The sequence below is a fragment of the Maniola hyperantus genome, chromosome 11, assembly GCF_902806685.2.
Source record: "Maniola hyperantus chromosome 11, iAphHyp1.2, whole genome shotgun sequence".
Classification (NCBI taxonomy): domain Eukaryota; kingdom Metazoa; phylum Arthropoda; class Insecta; order Lepidoptera; family Nymphalidae; genus Maniola; species Maniola hyperantus.
In genome coordinates this window covers 4,402,653-4,418,246 of record NC_048546.1, presented here as the reverse complement: position 1 = coordinate 4,418,246, position 15,594 = coordinate 4,402,653, and the positions used below count along the sequence as shown (strand labels likewise).

Below are 15,594 nucleotides of genomic sequence, written 5' to 3'. Positions count from 1 at the left end.
TACTGACTCCCCTGATGGCGTGTTTTAAATATTTTTGCTATTTACTACTCGATGGCGCACGTATTCAAAGCTTTTTGTATTTTATATAATAATTATTTTCCAATGCGTCTTCTAAACTTGTTAGCAATAAGCTACTCAGCGCTAGATGGTGCTGTTAATTTTGTTATGTTAAACTTGTAATAATAACTTATAGTCCATGATCCATAACTGTGGTCCACTGATTGCGAGTTGTGCTGCTAGATAAGTCTGCGTGCGAAAATTTTAATGGCAACGGGCCTTGAATCCGTCAGGTCAATGATATTTTCCATGCCTTGTCGGTCTTGAACAGCGCCATCACAGTCGCACTAGACTCTAGTGACTAGAGCATAGTTCGCGACAGGTTGAGATGGCAATCGAGGTAAACAGAAGTGCGATAGGGAAACGAGCTCGGCCATTACAAAATTTTATATACTAAAGTACCTTTTAAATAAGAAAAGCAGAGCGAGATGAAATCCTCATCTATACCTACTAATATTGTAAAAGCGAATGTTTAGCTATCTATCTGTTACCTTTTCAAAGCCCATATTCTTAACCAAAATTTGGTACTATTCAGAGATAGTTTGCACTCGGAAACGGCTATCCCGGAAAATTAAACTTCTCCGAGATTTTTAAAAAACTAAATCCACGTGGACGAAGTTGCGGGCATCAACCACCATAAAATAAAAGCTCGAGCGAAGCGAGCGCGAAATCCATACTAATATTATAAATCCGAAAGTGTGTCTGTCTGTCTGCTAGCTTTTCACGGCCCAACAGTTTAACCGATTTTGATGAAATTTGGTACAGAGTTAGCTTACATCCCGTGGAAGGACCTAGACTAAATCCCGGAAAATTAAAGAGATCCCACGGGATTCTTAATAGTTATTTATGCAACTGTGGTATAAAGAGGGGCATTAAAACACGAAAGTCGGTTTATCGGTGATAAAAGTATGACTTGAGTGTTTTAATACCTAATTATCAACAGTTGCATACTGGTTATTAAGATATTGGGTGTTTTAATGTTGGCAATAAGCTAACTGTTTCAGAATCTTTTATAGAGGATTTAAAGCATGGGTGTAGGACGTAGGTAGATAAAATCCTAAATCCACTCTGTTGAAGTCGCGGGCATCATCTAGTTTTTGATACATTTACGAAAAAATCTGTAGGTACTGACTAAATTATAATGCTATGTACGTTTACATGCTTGTTGAGGCTTAAAAGATGCTTAAAAGCGAAAGCTTGACTACTTATCTACCTAACCTACCTATTACCTTTTCACGATCTTTCTTTTTAAACAGGTACTATAATATAGATAAAGCTTGCATCCCGCTAACATACATAGATATTTTATCCCGTAAAATCAAAGAGTTCCTATGTAACTTTTGAGAACCTAAGTCAATGCAGGCAAAGTTGCGGGCGGCCATCAACTAATACAGAACAAAAACGCGAGCCCAACATTTTTGATAATATAAACAAAAAAAATGTTAAATTTTAGGCATTACAAAAATTATTTCCTTTTGTCTGGGATTTCGGGCGGAGTCGCGAGCATAAGCTAGTTTATTAATAAAACAAACATTTAACTTAGGATATTAATTTATTTTCCAGTTTTCGCACACAGCAGTCATTCTACGAACATAATTTTCAATTCCTCACAGCACGAGTCACACTAGGCTTAATTAATTTAGACAGTGAGCCTTTTATCACATCTTTGAAGTGACAACAATAATTGTATACCTACTATTTCTTATCGCTAGACACGTATACAACGCAAGTCTTTTCACATAATTATATTACAACCACTAGACTTAGGCTTAACTTAAAGCTAGTAACGGTTCTTCTGGATCGTGTTTTTGGTTAAGGTATTTAGAATTGCTTTTTTTCCACTGCTCTTTCTTGTGGAGCATCTTTTGTTTCGTCGCTTCCAGTTTTGCTTTTACTTTGGACTTCTTCTTCGGCGGACTTGGTGTATCGAGCTGCTCTAGCGTTTCAATAATATTTTTAGGCTTTGTTAGTACATTTCTGGTTTCTTCACTGATTTCGTCAAGAGTGGCATTTTTGTTAGCATAGACCACTACGAAATGTGAATACGCAGGGTTCGCTGGAGCATTAATGTCAGCGAAATCTCGGAAATTAGCGAATTGATCTTGGTTGTAGTTCGGTCGAGGATTTGCTATGTACCCGACGTTAAGAGACGGTCTTCCGTGGCCATTATTGTAATAGTTATTGAATCCATCGAACTCCGCTGATTCTTCATCGTTTCGTGCAGAGAAAGTGCCGCCTCTAAGTATGCCGAAATTTCCAGATCCGAGAACGCTTGTGCTTGCATCTACTATGGGCTCAGCGGCTGCCTGGGTGCCCTGTTTTCCAAAACCTTCCAATCCTTTATAACTGCCGAATAGAGGATGATTTAGCAATGATCTGTAAGAGTTCGGTCGTTGGCTGTACGCTGCTTCTTGGCTACTAAAGCCCAATCTGAAGTTGTTTTGCTGTCTAGGCTCGAACAGGTTGGCAAACGTTGGGAAGAAGTTCTGCGAGTCGCCAACGACTTCTATCGAGTGGTCTGTTTGATCGGCGGCTGCGATCGAGTCTGGCACTAGTTGTCTCTGTAAACTCGGTGGTGGAGCCACTGTTTCTGGTATGATTTCTGACGATTCCGCAGCTAGATCTTCTTGCTCATCTGAAACAAGTGAAATGATAATTTTAGTTTAATTGATTGTTTTACCGTCTTAAACCATCTATATAAATGACAAGATATAGTCAAGCTAACAAAATTTTTCACAGTTTAGAAACCAAATAAATCAGCGCCACCTCTTAGATACTAAAGAACGACCCGTTTGAAATCCAGACGTCACTGAGGTTGCATTGGTGCATAAGCACCAATGAGTGGGTGCCATTTTGTTTGTTCAATAACCCTGCCCATACGAAGTAATATATAAGTCAATGTCTTAAACGAAGAAATTCTTTTCTCAGGAATACAAGTTCCTTCTATTTGTGTCCCAGATTTGCTGGACAAGGTATTGTGAGAAGCTCGCGACTGAGCAACCGGTTTACAGTGTACCTACCTATTCGTAATTTGCAGCACCACAACTACTGCTTTCATTGTGCCGGGAACTATAACGATAGAACTAACTAGATCAGAATAAGCTAACTAAAATTTGAGAAACTGTTAAATAAACCATGAGAAGCATTACAAATGGTGTGCAAAGTATTGCATTTTCCTATTTCAAATACATAGTAGGCTTTATTACCGTCAATTTATACTTGTAAATTTACTTTTACAGCTTGTAAGCGTAAAAGATGTGTGAAGCATGAATAACCATTGAATTACACATTGGAATTGTCAAATGGACATGTGCACCTATTGTCGAGTATTGCTACTTGACTGTGCGTGTGGCTCGTACGAGTTGTATCAAGTAGTTCTTCCTGTTCGAATAAGTAATGTGGTGTGAGGTAATAGAGGAAAGCTAACGTGAGATAATTTCCGTATTCTCGGTGTCTTGTTAAGAAACACTGAGTCTTGATTTCGTGGTTTTTATGTGGTTTTTATTATGTACCTACCTACTAGCATTACTTTTAAGTTTAATAGTACTAATCTTTTAACACTTAAAATATAAATAAATGACAGAGAAATCTTGATGGTTTCTACTTCTTTATTAAAAGTCACTCACAATCAGTCTTCTCACTTTAAGATCTACCAACAAAATTAGTTTAAATAATTGATATCCAAGTTAATTTCTATTACTAGATAAGTATCTAGGCTTTGTTGCAATGTCATTCTGTATAATAGATTTAATTATTCGAAATGAGGATTATATTAATCGAATTTCATAATACACTAATCTTTAATTTATAATAATATTATGTTTGTATGCTACTTCCTTCTTGATGATGAAATCTGTAATATATTTGTATTCCTTGCTTACGAAATTGACTTTTTTTATACTTCCACGTTTTGAACGTTATATATTAAAATATGGTAGTTAATAACTTAAATTAATAAATTATTGGTTTGTGTTGCACAATAAATATAAACATGCAATGTCTTATAAGAAATAATAAAAAAATGTATAGGCAGCAATGTTAATAATATGGTAATAATACTTAGATAAGCATATAAATAATATTAGGTAATAATTTTAATTATATATAAAACATAATGTACGTATTTAAAAATCAACTATCACACTAATATAATAAATGTGTCTGTCTGTCTATTCGATTTTTACGGCCCATCCATTTAATCGATTTTGACGAATACAAAAAAAGCTTGCATTCAGGGGAAGGACATAATATGCATTGACTTATTATAAGATATCATATCACAGGACATAATATTATGCCACTTTTGTCCCGGAAAATCAAAAAGTTACCATGGTATTTTTAAAAACCCGAAACTTACGCGAAAGTCGTCGGCATCGTCTAGTTAATGAATAAAAGTCTTAAAGTTCGATGACTGTCTTATAAAATAAAATATTAAGTACATATTATGATTAGTTAAAAAAAGTGCATCTCCTAATTATTGGTACAGAAATCAAAATATTTTATTATAACAGACTGCGATGGTGTTGTCTCAACAATAGGATTTCGTACGTCTATTTCAATACCTATATCCTACGAAATACAGACTGTTGTAACACTCAAGTTTAATCAATCCCGAGTTAGCCTTTGTGTCAGTTCTTCATGTATGTGGGTCACGATTCGCAAACCACGAATCCGGTGACACATACAAGTTCATGGAAGTACAATTAATTATTATCGAATCCTTTCTAAAAGATTTTCAATGGTATGAATTTAATGAAAAATAATAGTAGAGCTTTGTTTAGTTATGAGGGTTATTAGTATTAGAAACCAGAATTTTCAAAAGCTTTTTATTAGATTGCTTTGTTTTAAATATAATGTTTCCGTTTCGTAATTTGTAATTGATTTTTCGGCCTAAGTAATTATCTAATACAAAGGTAGTTAAAAATAACAAGCTAATGCTGGTGATGATAGAAAGTATCTTAGGTATGTCCATCATTCATTTTCTGTTCTGGATCTGGATTCAAGCACTGTATTTTTCGTCAAGATCGGTTCAGTAGTTCAGTCGTGAGCTGGTAACAAGCAGACAGGCAGAGTTACTTTCGCATTAATTATAATACGAATAATAACTATTATCAATAATTACTGTTACCATAAAAATATGACTCAACCTACTTGGAAACTCACTTGTGAATGAAAAGCTTAATAGAAATGGAAAGCTTAATTTCTCCAAATAAAGTTTTACAAGAGCTTTTGAATCATTAAACTTAAACCGACATCCAAACGTCATATTATTATACCTATGATAAAGTAAAATAAGTAGGAAGTGATCAAGAGTAAATCTAGAACAGAGGTCTAATAGTGTCAATTTTAACAGTTCTCGAATAATTATTAAAACAGCATTATATATATGTGAGAATTAATTAAGTAGGTAATAAATATCTATGAACATCTAACCCTAGTAACCTCCGACCCACTATCATAATCAATATTTGCATTTCTTTCAAAAACAAAGTGGATTTTGAAATTGTGCCATAGGTCAGGAGAGAGTTTGGGGTTAGTGGAAAATAATGATGATATGCCTGATTTATTAGTAATACGTGACTGCAATTTAAACATAAATATTTTGTCACGTATTTTGTTATTATGGTTTTGAGGCTAATTGGATGGTTGTGACGGATTCTGGGTGGTTTTCAATGAAATGTGCATTCATTATTGTTTGTTACAACGATATTATTGTGTTGATATTATGTTAATTTTGTGGTGAAATAATGTTATATTATAATACTAGCTTATGCCTGCGACTTCGTCCGCATGGACTACACAAATTTCAAATCCCTATTATACCCCCTTAGGGAATTAATTTTCAAAAATGGTTTCTTAGCGAATGTCTACATAATGATAGCTATCCGCATGCTTAAATTTCAGCCCGATCCGTTCAGTAGTTTAAGCTGTGCGTTGATAGATCAGTCAGTCAGTCATTCAGCTACTCAGTCAGCCAGTCAGTCAGTCAGTCAGTCAGCTTTTCCTTTTATATATTTAGATTACAGTTTGTTGACCAAGAACAAACAGGTAATAATGGTAAGAATTCTAGTTTACATAAAACTGTAACATAGTAATAACTTAGCATCAAGGTAATTTCGCATTCAGTTGTTAAGTTTTCTCTTTTCAACTCAATGCAAGATTTTAACGCCTGGTTAGGTATAATGTTATGAAAAATTCGAGAAGAAGAGGCGTATTAATTATGATGTTACTGCATTAAATATACTTACCTACCTAGCATTCAAGAAAAATCGAGTTTAAATAAAATCGACTTATTTTATGATTAAATTGAAATCCAGGCGACTTCCTTTTTTCCAAGCGGCAATTTTTTTATATTTCAACATTTGGTTATCTATGTCTCACGTCTTTTCCATAAAGGGTGTTTTTAGCAGTAACGTATTTCGTAGGCGAAAGCCAGAGTCTGCCCATAGGTAGGTACGTGTTACTAGATGACACAGTTTTATCGTATATAATGATGTATATCTGTGCGTTACGCAATTTTTATGTAATAAAATATATTTTCATAGACTTTACCATAGATGGTAAGGAACCTACGCACGCATTCGGGCGGATTTAGTACAGAATCGTCAATCAATGGATTATTTTCGTCAACAAATTCTACGGCTATACATTAATTACAATTAGGTACTTTATTTTATTAGTTTTAACCTCGTCCTATTTCAGAGGCATACTTTTGTAAACAGGGATTTTTAATTGTGAAAGATTTGTAGGGGATGAAAATTCTATTCACGTTGGTCAGTCGGGTATGAATGGTAATGCCGCCACAGCCCACAAGTCGGTAGTCAAAGCTTCTTCCATTGTCAGTAGGGGGACGGGGGTACCGCGAACAGACGAGGTAGACATTTGGGGCTGACTAGGTGATAGCCTAGTGGGTAGGACGCCCGCCTTCAAATCGGAGGTCGGGGGTTCGATCCCGGGCACGCACCTCTAACTTTTCGAAATTATGTATGTGCGTTTCAAGTAATTAAAATATCACTTGCTTTAACGGTGAAGGAAAACATCGTGAGGAAACCTGCATGCTTGAGAGTTTTCGATAATGTTCTCAAAGGTGTGTGTAGTCTACCAATCTGCACATGGCCAGCGTGGTAGACTATGGCCAAAACCCTTCTCTCTGAGAGATGACCCGTGTTCTGTAGTGAGCCGGCACGGCGATGGGTTGATCATGATGATGCTAAAGTTTTAGCATTTAAACAAACTATGGTGAGTTATTTCCATTATAAATAGGTAGATAAGTACAGATGCTCCCGGCTGTACCTACTCTCAACCGCGAGGCATTGCGAGCGTACCCCGGATGGGTTCGAAAATAGTCGGGCTTACGTCGACTAACCATCGTGAGTACAGCCGGAAGCATCTATATTTATAATGCCTAGGTTTTGTTGTCGTTTTCTTTCCACCCAGGTGTGTGGTTTGATAAAAGTACCTTGCTACTAAACTAAGTAGTAGGTAGGTACCTACTACAATTCACTATGGGCAATCAATGGTAGTTACATAAAGGTAATATGCAACGGTATGGTACCTACATTATTATTTATTACGTACGGTAGTGGTTACTTCTCTTGGCATAGTGATGCCACTTGATAACCCACAAAAATTACCATAACGAAATAAAAAGTTGCTGTCTTAATTTTATTACTTAAATTGTAATCTTTAGGCCCCTACGTAACCCGTGAGCGGAGACATCGAAGAGTGGAGGAGGTTTTTAGTCCGCAGGTCATTGCAACACCCGCGGTGGAGTCGGGGGTATCCATGAGGATTTTCTTCCTGCAAAAAGGCCCTGTGCAGAAGAAAATCTGAGGTCAAAATTACTAGGTAAGTACGCGTAGCGAAAATAGTTCCACACGAACGAACGGTAGTATGCCATACCTACTATTAATGTGGAAGTGCAAGTGTGTTTGTTTATTGGTTTGTCCTTCACGCCGGAACGGTCCAAACCAGTGGCGGATTTTCAGTCTTGGCCGCCCTAGGCCCCAGGATTTCGTAAGTACCAGCCGCCCCTTTCTCAACACCCATTAATCATGGTCGTAGCCATGAGTTGAGGGGGAAGGGGAGGGGGATTAAAAATTTACTTTTTGATTTGTCAGTAAAATACAATCCAATGACAAATAGGAGCTCGAGCGCAGCAGGCGCAATTATTTTTGTTACAAAAAAAAAGTGATTATTGTCATGATTGGCCGCCTCTAATATCTAGCCGCCCTAGGCCTGGGCCTACTGGGCCTTAGGGCAAATCCGCCACTGGTCCAAACGGATTGTCATGATTTTTTGCATGGATATACCTAGTTAAGGATCTGGAGCGTGACATAGGCTTTACCGGAAAATTAAAGGGCTCCCACGACATATTTTATAATCTAAATCCACCCAACTTTTTGATAGTCGTTTGCACCTGATTCATAGATAATTTCATAAATTAGTTTTAATTCATAGATTATTGTTGTAATCTAAGGTAATGTGCTCTATTATCAAGTAGGTATTGTCACGGACAAAAAGCACACTCGGCCTACTTTCAGTCGTCTGCGCAGAACCTTAGTGCTATTGGTGAAACTAAATGTTTTCTCTAAAAAATTCATGCTGTTTTTTAATTGAATGGAAAATTTTCAGAATAGTTTCATTAGATTTTATCAAGAGTATAAAGTCAATCAAAAATTAATCTTTTTCCTTGTAAAAGAAACAAAATAAGAAAAGCAATAACACAGGTTGTCGACTTGTCGGATGGGACAGCGCAATAATTTAGCCTTAATTATTGTAAAGTAGGCACAATACTCGTTGTTTAGCCCGAGGCAGTCAGGAAAACAGTGCAAATTGCTCGAGGAAGCGATTACATAGAAAATAACTGGCTTCTACTCTAACAACAATTACACAATGGTATTGAATCTTAAGTGTACATACTGTGAATAATTTTTATTTGATTTATTATATCAGTCAGCTATTATTAAAGGACATTATTTCCTTATAATTATAAAGCATACTAGCTTATTCCCGCGAATTCATCCGCGTGGACTACACAAACTTCAAACCCCTATTTTACCCCCTCACGGGTTGAAATTTCCAAATTGCATGCCAAATTTCAGCCCGATCCGTCCAGTAGTTTGAGCTGTGCGTTGATAGATCAGTCAGTCAGTCAGTCAGACAGTCACCTTTTCCTTTTATATATTTAGATAAACTATCAATCGCCCGTGAATTCATCTCTGTTAATTTTAGCACTGGCATAACTTTGACAAAACGAGTCGTCAAAGATAATGCAAGCATTATGTAGGTACTAGGTACTTCTAAATATATATAAAAGGAAAAGTTGACTGACTAACTGACTGACTGATCTATCAACGCAAAGCTCAAACTACTGGACGAATCGGGCTAAAATTTGGCATGCAGATAGCTATTATGACTTAAACATTCGCTAAGAAAGGATTTTTGAAAATTCAACCCTTAAGGGGTTGAAATAGGGGCTTGAAAATTGTGAGTCCACGCGGACGAAGTCTCGGGCATTGATAAAAATATTTTGTTTAGAGAAATTAAACTAACAGGCATGTTTAATGTAATATTATGAATTGATCTTTTTAACGAATCCAATCAACTTTAAAGAAGATTTGCAATTTAAAAAGTACCAAGCACTGAGCTGTTGTGCAAATTATAAACAAAAAACTAATATGCTTAATGCATATTATTTTAAATAACCCATTACCCCTGACGCTATTGCATTTTTATATTAATACCTTTTACCGTACTTTAAGTGCGATCCCTCCAATATTATAATTAATTGGCTGACGCATCGACATTTACTGAAATAATAATAACAAATACACACTTTCTTTTTGCTGCTAACTATTGTAGCTTGCTAAATTCTTCATAAGTTTATTGAAGGATATTCTTATCATGAAGTTTTGGTAAAACGTATTGCAGAAAAAAGTTTCTGCTGAAGCAATAAACCACCAAAAAAAGTTCCCGGTTAGTTTTACATTGGTTTATGTAAATTGTAAATTACTATGTATAGCCAAAAAGCCTTGTAATAAATTATTATGTATAGCCACCTACTTTCTTAGAATAGGTACCTAGACACCTACATACCTAATATTTTTAGAAGTCCATACTCTTAGAGCATGTATAGCTAATGTATTTGTCATACAGCACAAAGAAAAATATGTTTGTTATTTGTAGCTTTGCTTCAACATAAAAGTAGTAGGTAAGTGTTACATAATGCAGAACTCTTCTTCTCAAATTGCCTATTGATGAAATGTAGAGCATAGCATCGATTGTGTCGACAGTGGAGACGGCAACGATAATGGACCGTAAGTTAGCATTATTGAGTTCGTTTGAATGTTTTTGTCTTGTTACATATATGCCGGTCATTTGTGCAACATGTCTGAACTTATTTATTTGTAGGCTTAGCACGCGTGACTTGCTGGTAACTTTGTATTGTTTTGCCCAAATTCATTTGGGATCCACAAAGTACCTACTTACCTACCTGGGTTCACCAGTGATCGCTTATAATATAGAAGATCGCGTTGAGTACCTACACTAATTAATTATTATTCCGTTTTTATAATGGAAAATTTGCAGCCACAATTTCTTGTTATTATTTTGCTTTGATAAGTTAGTTATTTTAATACTTGGACTGTTTGATAAAATTTATTGTACCTAATGTTACTGTTTCTTCAGTTTGTAATGCTTGAAGTCTATGAAAACTGCTCTATATATTTTTAAGCGTGTATGTTACACTGGCGCCGATTCTGTTGTAAATTTAGAGTATCTGCATCTTTTTTTAATATTGCTAAAAAAGGACAGAACATGAATTTTACCTTTAAAGACTAAGTTTTAGAGCACGCTACAAATTTGAATAATAGGCTCGCGACTGGCAGGCAAAGTCGCGAGGTTTGACAGCTCTAAATTAAATTTAAGACTGTCAAGTTGCGTCTGTCCCTATCATATTACATTTGTAAGAAGAGGATGTGATTGTGAACACTCTAAAATGTACTTGTGCTCAGAATCAGTACCAGTGTCTTATTGTTTCTACTGTCTTCAATTCAAAAGGTGATAAATAAACACGGAACAAATGGATTAAGATATTATATTATCGTGTAGGTATAATATGTCCTATACAATGATAATCGTGACCCGAAGATAATGTAATAATAACATTAATGCAAACGTGCTAATACAGTTAAGTAGGTAACTGATATAGGAAAAAAGTAGACAACACTGTTTATTCCTTGTTATAAATTCCATTACTAAATTAGCACATGCCTTTATAATATGAGGTCATTATTAATAGGATTAAAATAAATAGTGCGTATAACCAAAGAGTTCTATTGTAGGTATAACCTTTAACGCAGTCTGCCAATCAGTAAGCCGGCGTGATAGACTTTGGCCTAAATATACTCGCATCAAAAAAAATCTTATTTGGAATCCCCAATTCAGTCCGTAGTATATAAAGAGATCGTTTTTCTATTTATATTATTATTATATTTTTGAAGAAAGTGGGTACCTATATAAATATATCTACCCACAATCACATACCTATAGATAGTTGTGTTAGTTAAAAATCTCTCGCTTTTTATTACAGACTCGATTAGGAACTCGCGAAAGATTACGGCATTTTTGAGTATAGGTTGCTTTTGTATTCTTGTTATGAGGTACTAAAGAGTTTCATTATTTCTTATATTGCTGCGAGATTAAAGATTCTTATGTTTACTGCGTTCCAACGGTATACAAAGCTTAAAGATATGATTTTTATTGATTTACCACAAATAAAGGCTGATTTGCCAATTAAATTAGTCTGTAAAATAATCCAAATTAATTAACATTATAATAAAAATACGAAAGTGTTTTCGTCTGTCTGCTACCTTTCATGGCATATCCGTTTATCTAATCGATTTTGTTGGGGACAGGACAGGGATATGATGATGGAATGGTCATGAGCACCTAGGATAGAAAGTCTCTGGACATACTTAGGTTACTTTTGTCTCGGAAAATCAAAGAATTTCTACGGGATTTTTAAGTCTAAAATCACGTGGCTGAAATTGCGGGCATCGCCTATTTGGTAAAGAGGTAGTTTGTATCCCGGACACAGATAATATGCTCTTATCCCGAAAAATCTGAGAGTTTCTACGGGATTTTTAAAAAGCCTAAATAAATCAAGCATCATCTAATTCGTCATGAACTTATGTCCTTTTGAAATTAAGTCCGGTTCTTAGTAATATTATGCTGTGAATTATGTATTCTGCTTTTTAACATGCTCGACGAACGAGACACGCTATACAAAACAAAGCTGCACGCTTCGACCATCGTGCACGACTTCTCACACCTTTATTGTTATAGTTCGCCGCGCATCGTGAGTGACTGAGTGGACGTCCAGTGTGATGAAACGAGAATACAGACCTTAGGGTCAACCTAAGGAAACACTTCATACAGTTAACGGAGACGTCTAGACAAAGCAATCCAGCGGGATTGCAGCTCATGAGTATAGATCAGGGCCTCTGTTTAATTATTTATTTTTATTTTGATCAGTGATTTTACGGCTGCCGAAGGCGAAGCAGCATCGATATGCTGTTTCACGTTTTGAGGACGTTCGATCGCTGTACTTATTGAAAGGTGTGATAGCCTAGTGGTTAGGACGTCGGCCTTCTAATCGGAGGTCGGGGTTCGATCCCGGGCACGCACCTCTAACTTCTCGGAGTTATGCGTATTTAATTTCATTAAATATCACTTGCTTTAACGGTGACAGAAAACATCGTGAGGAACCTGCATGCCTGTGAGTTCTCCATAATGTTCTCAAAAGTGTGTGAAGTCTACCAATCCGCACATAGCCAGCGTGGTAGACTATGGCCAAACTATACGAGACGAGACCCGTATTCTGTAGTGAGCCGGCGATGGGTTAATCATGATGATGACTTACTGAAATCGCACATTTTAGCGATTGTTTCAATGCTGTATCGCGTTTTGACGACTTTCTTCGTCCGATTGGAGCGTTCACACGTGGCATTACTACCGAAAAACAATGAAATCGCTGATCGCTGATGCTAAAACCATGGTGTCTTGCGAAGAATAATGTTTGCATGAAGGACAACTGGATACTTTTCTACTCCATCACTCATGATTAACAGAACAAGGTGACTGATGCAGAACAAATGCAAACCTTGGGGGAGACTTTAACCACTAAAATGTTTTGTACAGTTACCACATTAGGGAATTTATGATTTCTACGGTCTAATGATTGTATTAGAGAGGTCTCTACAAGGTCTCAAGGATTTATTTGTTTGATATCAGACATTACGGTACAAATACAATGAAGTACTTACCTCAAGGAGCGAGGTGAACAAATTATTCAGTTTCGTAGGCAAGTCAACGGCATTCCGATGAGTCACGGTAGGTAGTTAAGATATTAATTCTATCCTAAACTGATTTATAAGATTCAGAATCCATATTATTTACTAAAATTATTGTGTAAAAGTGTCCTATCTGTCTGTCGCACTATAACTGTCCACCTATTTAACCGGATTCAGACGAAAGGAACAGAAATGGCATTGGCAAAAGCTTGCATCTCGGAGAAGGACATAGGCTATTCTTTATCCCGGAAAATTATAGAATCGTGACATCATCCGCATGGACCATATAGATTTTTTACTAATACAATAAACATTTATTTTCAGATAATTCATCCATAAATTGTTAGTAACAGTAGGCCTTATTTAAAAATCCCGCTGGAACTCTTTGGTTTTCCGGGATAAAGTAGCTTATGTGTTAATTCAGGATATAAGCTATCTCCAATCCAAAAAACCAAATTGGTTCAGCCCATAGAGTTAGAAGGTTCAGCCATTGTGGCGTGAAGGAGTAATGAACATCCAAACATTAAAACTTTCACAAATTAATATTAGTACGATAAAGATTCGCGAATAATCATGCTTGATAATTATTATCCCATCTCCCATCGGCGGTGTTCCCACTAGATTATAACATGGGGTTATTCAAGGGGCGGAACAACAAATTCCTAAAAGGCCGGCAACGCATCGGCGGCTCCTCTGGTGCTGCAAATGTTCATGGGCGGCGGTAATCACTTAACATCAGGTGACCCGCCTGCTCGTTTGCTCGCTATATCTATTAAAAAAATATATATGTATATATAAAAGGAAAAGGTGACTGACTGACTGATCTATCAACGCACAGCCCAAACTACTGGGCGGATCGGGCTGAAATTTGGCATACCTACGTAGATAGCTATTATGACGTAAGCATCCGCTAAGAAAGGATATTTGAAAATTCAATCCCTAAATGGATAAAACAGGGGTTGGAAATTTGTGTAGTCCACGCGGACGAAGTCGCGGGCATAAGCTAGTACTAAAATAATGAAGCAATAGGTATTATTTAAAAAAAAATTGCCAACCCTCAGTGATATAAATGTAGGCTCTTATATGAAGTACTTAATTCCAGTTACATAATAATCTGACGGTAAATAATTGGTCTAATTTGTAAGCTCTTCAGTGAGGAAAGGCATATGCATCTTATGAGGTAACCTCTCAAGCTTTTATCTGTGAAGTCGTTTGTGGTTTGATGAGCAATACGTAAGTACTTCGTCAATTGACAAAAACTGATATAGATAATTCTAATAAATCATTAATTATTATGTTCTCAAAATAAAAAAAAAAGCCGGTCAAGTGCGAATCAGGCTCGCGCAGTGACGGTTCCGTACTACAGTCGTATTTTTTCGACATTTTGCACGATAATTCAAAAACTATGATGCTTAAAAATAAATAAAAATCTGTTTTAGAATGCACAGGTTGATACCCCACTTGATATAGTTGTCTTACTTTGAAAATTGAAAATACTAATTATTAGTTCAGGACCACAATTTAATTGTTTTTGTGTGATGTCCAAATTCACAGTTCTCAGATTTTCCCCGAATGTCTGCTATAGACTTACCTACCTGCCAAATTTCATGATTCTAGGTCAACGGGAAGTACCCTGTAGGTTTCTTGACAGAGTGACAGACAGACAGACAGACATAGACAGACAACAAAGTGATCGTATAAGGGTTCCGTTTTTCCTTTCATAGTACGGAACCCTAAAAAGAATTAAAAAAGCATTTATAATGTTCTCAATATGTGTGAATGTTTCTTCTACATGTCATCATTAAATGGAAAAGCTCTCGTATGTATATAAGTATCGTGTACGTTTTCTATTTACATCTTCACGTTATCGACGTATACCTATTGGTATTATGTAAAATGGTGTAGGTATTTACTATGCTTGTTTTTAATTTGTCATTCACGTGAACCAAGCAAGTTACTTATGTTGTGGAAAAACGGCTAAAAACTGTTCATACTTTCGTACCAATTAAGTGTTGCGTGTGTAGAGATTTTACTTATTCGGTTAGTATATAAAATAGGAACTTACAAAATCGCGTAAATAGTTATATTTAATTATTATTATGTAAACATTTGTGATTTATACCTACCTTTTGTGTTTTATTCATAACTATCTGTCGGTAACTACTATTTTCTCCGCCTAATT

General features: G+C 36.0%; 1 protein-coding gene across 1 annotated transcript in view; it reads right to left on the bottom strand.

The window, feature by feature from the left end:
* Positions 1 to 1,590: 1,590 nt before the first annotated feature.
* LOC117986299 (uncharacterized) overlaps positions 1,591 to 15,594 on the bottom strand; it is a 59,594-nt gene continuing 45,590 nt past the window's right edge. The window contains exon 2 of the mRNA XM_034973135.2: positions 1,591 to 2,692. Within this exon, the coding sequence (XP_034829026.1) occupies positions 1,827 to 2,692 (866 nt within the window). The 3' untranslated portion in view covers positions 1,591 to 1,826. The remainder of the gene's footprint in view (positions 2,693 to 15,594) is intronic.